The sequence below is a fragment of the Centroberyx affinis genome, unplaced genomic scaffold, assembly GCF_046629955.1.
Source record: "Centroberyx affinis isolate AG114_WGS23_722 - 3 ecotype Tasmania unplaced genomic scaffold, CSIRO-AGI_Caff_v1 ptg000307l_1, whole genome shotgun sequence".
Taxonomy (NCBI): Eukaryota; Metazoa; Chordata; class Actinopteri; order Beryciformes; family Berycidae; genus Centroberyx; species Centroberyx affinis.
The window spans coordinates 29833-35954 of NW_027278984.1; the positions used below are offsets into that span (position 1 = coordinate 29833).

Consider the following 6122-nt stretch of genomic DNA (forward strand, 5'->3'; position numbering starts at 1 on the left):
CTATATATTATACAATCTCCAATGACAATATACTGTATTATATACGATCTCCAATGACAATATACTGTATTATATACTATCTCCAATGACAATATACTGTGTTATATACGATCTCCAATGACAATATACTGTATTATATACTATCTCCAATGACAATATACTGTATTCTCCAATGACAATATACTGTATTCTCCAATGACAATATACTGTATTATATACTATCTCCAATGACAATATACTGTATTCTCCAATGACAATATACTGTATTCTCCAATGACAATATACTGTATTATATACTATCTCCAATGACAATATACTGTATTCTCCAATGACAATATACTGTATTATATACTATCTCCAATGACAATATACTGTATTCTCCAATGACAATATACTGTATTATATACTATCTCCAATGACAATATACTGTATTCTCCAATGACAATATACTGTATTCTCCAATGACAATATACTGTATTATATATTATCTCCAATGACAATATCCTGTATACTCTTATATAAAATCTCCAATAAAAATACTGTATAATAGTATATACTATCTCCAATGACAATATACTGTATTATATACTATCTCCAGTGACAATATATTGTATTATATACTATCTCCAGTGACAATATACTGTATTATATACTATCTCCATGACAATATACTGTATTATATACTATCTCCAGTGACAATATACTGTATTATATACTATCTCCAATGACAATATACTGCATAATATTATATTCTATCTCCAATAAAAACATACAGTATACTATCTCCAATGACAATATACTGTATAATAATAAATACTACCTCGAAGTACAATATATCTTATAATATTGTAAACTATCATAACTATCAAACTATCACTATTATTCTTCGCCATATGACAACAATGAGCATATTTTCCAGCTATAATTGTACACAGACACTTCTCATCACAGACTTCACTCTGTCAAATGAATATATCTGAAACAATGTCAAATGAAACATATCTCTCTCTCCATCTCTCTTTCCCTTTGTTCACTCCCTCCGTAGAGCATTGGTTCTGACAAAAATCCAGACGGAGGCCTGCTTTTGTTCCTCCAAATGAAACTCGCCGAATGACCTCACCAACCTGCTGCCTTACTCAATACACTGAGAGGTGACAGCATTCCCACATTATCCACATTATGGGATTCCCAGACATGTCACATTCCCATCCCACTCCTTCATCCCACACGGTGGAAATAAAGTGGCTCGATGAACGTCCCGTTGTTTCTCACATGGCGGTTCCAATATCAGAATGCGGTATGCCGTGTGAAAACTCAGATATACAGAGCGATATATTTCCTGGGCTCTACTGCCATCAATATGGGGACTAGAGGGATGCTGTAGACCAGTGATTCTCAACCTTTTTCATATCAAGGACCCCTAATTTAGTCCACATTGAGGCCACGGACCCCCATTTAATGACATTTTGTGTCTCAGACCCAAATCTGAAAATTTGTCCAGAATCCCATGACTATCTGTATTGTAGGTAGAGAGATAACAGTGAAACTATGATCAAAACAGTCATTCTTCTACATTCTCTAATTGTTTTAACTTCTTGTCAATTAAATAATGATGAAGTTTAACAATTCATCAATTTGCTGGAGACCCCCTGGAACCTCCTCAAGGACCCCTGGTGGTCCCGGGACCCCATGTTGAGAACCACTGCTGTAGACTTTAGAAAGAATTTTAATTGCTCAACCACATCTCAGAGAAGGCCTCCACATACACGTTAATGCGTTGTTACCACTACAGCCATTTTTTGACCTTGTGCAGAGCTTCACCCATTTATAAGGTGCACCTTTTATCTTCCGGAGAGCTTCAGTGTTTTAGCTGAAATAAAATTAAATCTCATTAATGCGAGAAATAGGTGGATGCTAATTGAAGCTATCAAATAAGAATTAAAGAGGAACTAAACCCCAAACCCAAATCTGTGGTGAAGCCTGACATCTAAAGGTAAAAAGAATGCTACTGCAATTGCCATCTGCTATTGGCTGATCTTTGGTGCCAGGTGATGTCACCTTCTATACAACAGTACAACAGGTGGTGGGTTTGGTTACTCTTTAAAATACTATACAAAGTACCACAAAGTACCGCTAGTACCTCCATGGAACTCTGTGGTAATATAGTGTCCTAGTTTGTCACTTTGTGTTTCTTTGTGGTAGCTAGCGGTATGCTTAGTGGTACTTTGTGGTTTTTGGTTGCACTTTACGGTGGGAGTCGTAGTACTTTATGGTCCTTTGTGGTAATCTTTGCGGTACGTTGCGGCAGTCGGTGGTGCGCTTTGTGTACTTTGCAGTTGTTTACGGTAGTGAGCGGTGCACTTTGTGGTACTTTGTGGTCGACTGTGTGGAAAGCTTTGTGGTACTTTATGGCGACTGGTAGGACCCGATATCTGCGGCCAAGTTGCAAGCTCCACTTCAGCAGTTAAATGTGGCTACAAAAGATATTCTTGCAAAACTCTAAAATAAGCTGCTGTCATCTGCGCTTGTTTCTATTTATGTTCACAAATAGCAAAATGTAAAGAAAGCTTTTACAGCTATTAAATAGGTTTACAGTGTATGTGTGGTTGTATGATAATCAGAGGTGGAAAGTAACTAAGTACATTTACTTGAATACTGTACTTAAGTACAATTTTGAGGTACTTGTACTTTACTTGAGTATTACCATTTTATGCTACTTTATACTTCTACTCCACTACATTTCAGAGGGAAATATTGTTTTTTTACTCCACTACCTTTATTTGATAACTTAAGTTACTAGTTACTTTGCAGATTCAGATTATTAATACAAAGTATAATCAACTAATAAATTGTGATGTATTATTATAGATTACTGTAAACTACCCAGCAGTATATAAAGTAGTGGAAATCAGCCCCACCTTTTCCAGCTGTAACATTAAAGTGATGCTTACACATTAATGCATCAATAATTATAATTCAATAATATAATATACACTGTATTATTCTGAAATGGGCCATTCCGCATAATGAGTACTTTTACTTTTGTTGCTTTAAGTACATTTTGATGCTAATACTTTTGTACCTTTACTTAAGTAACATTTTGAATGCAGGACTTTTACTTGTAACAGAGTATTTTTATACTGTGGTATTTCTTCTTTTACTTAAGTAAAAGATCTGAGTACTTCTTCCACCACTGATGATAATATTGTTTTTCCTTGCATCGAGAGCTGTGTCCAGGGATGATAGACTGATACTTGGATACAGACTAAAATCTTACATCTTATTACAAAATTTGTATTTGAATTGTTTTGGAAATCAATGCAAAGCTTGTCACACATAGAATGATGGTAGATGTTGCTACTGCAGCTACTGCAATATGTAGTTTAACTACTAATTTAGTTACATGCAGTGACACTAAGCAACAGTGCAAACGCAGCCTCCAGCAAACAGTAGCAGGATTAAAAGGGCTGGCTGTCACTCTGCAGACACCTCAGACCTGCTACTCTCTGGTTAAACCTCTCAACACGCATGCATGCACACACACACACACACACACACACACACACACACACACACACACACACACACACACACAATATGGTTTTAATGTGTGTTTTGGTTTTGGAAAATGCACCTTTTGTATACTGCTGTGACTGCAAGTTATTCAATTGAAAAAAAGAGAGAAAGGAGCAGAGCGAGGGAGAGTGAGAGTGAATAAACATCTATGCATGGTTTTTGAGTGACCCAACACACACACACACACACACACACACGCACACACACACAGGCGGAGAGGTTAGCGGGGAGGAATTTGAAGTGTGTGCCGCCTAGCGAGTGTCAACATGCAAACACAGAAGGAGCAGGCTGCAGCGAGAGGAATAGCACTAATACTCTCTCTCTCTCTCCCTCTTTTCATCCCTCTATCCATTCATCCATCCAGGCATCTTTTATCTAAGTGTCTCTCACTCGCTCCATCAGTCTACACCAATAGAGTAAGGAGACGCACTCAAATACATATAAAACTATGCAGCAAACAGTTGAAAGATGCCTGAAGGAAAATAGGTATTTCATTTGTGAGATGTTAAGACCCATATGGGAATATCATTACTGTTGCTGATTTAGTAATGAACTGTACAACTGTCTACACTGTGGACAGTTTACACTACCCCTGGAACCCACCCAAGGAACCCTGGAACCCCCTCCAGGACCCCTGGAACCCCTTCAAAACTACTGGCACCCCCACAAGGACCCCTGAAACCCCTTCCAGGACCCCTGAAACCGCCTCAAAACCCTTGGAACCCCCTCAAAAACCCTGGAACCCCTCAACGACCCCTGGAAGCCCCTCAAGGACCTCTGCATCCTCCCCAAGGACCTCTGGAACCCCTTCAAAACCCCTGGAGCCCACCCAAGGAACCCTGGAACCCCCTCAAGGACCCTTGGAACCCCCTTAAAGACCTCTGTAACCCCTTCAAAACCCTTGAAACCCCCTCAAGAACTCCTGGAACACCCTCCAGGACCCCTGGAAACCCCTCAAAGACCCCTGAAACCCCCTCCAGGACCCCTGAAACCGCCTCAAAACCCCTGGAACCCCCTCAAAAACCCTGGAACCCCTCAACGACCCCTGGAACCCCCTCAAGGACCTCTGCATCCCCCCCAACGTCCTCTGGAACCCCTTCAAAACCCCTGAAACCCACCCAAGGAACCCTGGAACCCCCTCAAGGACCCCTGGAACCCCTTCAAAACCCCTGGAACCCCCTCAAGAACCCCTGGAACCCCCTCCAGGACCCCTGGAACCCCCTCAAAACCACTGGCACCCCCACAAGGACCCCTGGAACCCCCTCCAGAACCCCTGCAACCACCTCAAAACCCCTGGCACCCCGTTAAGGACACATGGAACCTCCTCAATGACCCCTGGAACCCTCCAAAACCCCTGAAACCCCCTCAAAGAACCACTGCTCTAGATGATGATACTCAGATTCAGAGCTTCAGTGCTTCCCCCAAGTGGTGAAAAGGTACAACTGCAATCCTGCTGCACAAATCTCTCTTTCTCTCTCTCTCTCACACACATACACACACACACACACTGAGCAGAGGAATGTCAGAGATTGATGCTGAGATATACCAACGTAAACAAGTGAAGAGTGTGTGGCATTTATCTAAACTATCTATACACACTTTCTGAAGCAGAACTAAACAAACGATCTCGGACACGTACATAAACAACCAGAGCAATCTCAGACAGAACCAGGATCTTCTCTTAGATAGATGGCTTTCTTAACCCGATCACTGTACTTTACTTTAATTGGGAATTTGACTTGTGTTTAGATGCCCATATACAACCATTCCTTCTGAGCTGTAATCTTAGTTAAAGGAAAAATCCTCCCGAAAACACTGTAACGTTTAAAAAAACAGCTAACGTGACGTCATGTTGAGATGTTTCCAGCAGCTACAGTGGAGTTTGATATCAGAAAATGTTTCAGCGATCTATAACATCAGTGGTAAACGTCAGGTTTTGGTGTCAGTCCCTCAGAATCAAAGAGCGAGGGCTTCTTTCTAGAGCCGCCATTTTGCACCGAGAGACGTTCAACAATCATACAGGGAGAAATCCATCACAGAAGATGAGAGAGACCAATTTCTCCACCGACAGTAGCCTCAATAGACCAGAATGCAATGCATGTTTTGAGTCAGGCAGGTTGGGGGAAAGTAGATACACCAAAAAGTAATTTACAACACTTCATCCCAAAATAACTGCTGGAATACACTGGAACATCACAGATTGATGAGATCCCAATGTGGCTTTTAAAGGGACATTCAGCCTTGTTTTCGCCAAAATGAGACTCTTCCGCAATGGCGACCTGTTCTTTAGAGTTCCAAAACAAAAACAGCCAAACAATCACACTGTGAATAGAAAGACCTATACACCATTATTTGTTGCAAATCAATCAGCTGTAGTTAAGATTTGCACTAAATGATGGTGTAAATATACTGTAGGTCTTTTTGGAACTCTGAAGAACTGGTCCCCACTGACTTCAGTTGTTTTGGAGAAGGCTACTATGGAGTTGTGCTGGCAACCTCCCTGTGTGTTATATGGACAAACTTCACCTGTGTTTCAACTGGCATGA

General features: G+C 40.7%; 1 protein-coding gene across 1 annotated transcript; it reads left to right on the forward strand.

Annotated features, from left to right (window-relative positions):
- Nucleotides 1-2408: 2408 nt before the first annotated feature.
- Nucleotides 2409-4884, forward strand: LOC139640904 (DNA-directed RNA polymerase II subunit RPB1-like). Its single transcript, XM_071515096.1, has 2 exons — nt 2409-2418; nt 4157-4884. Exons 1-2 carry the CDS (start codon nt 2409-2411, stop codon nt 4882-4884), a joined length of 738 nt encoding a protein of 245 aa, XP_071371197.1.
- The last annotated feature ends 1238 nt before the right edge of the window (nt 4885-6122 follow it).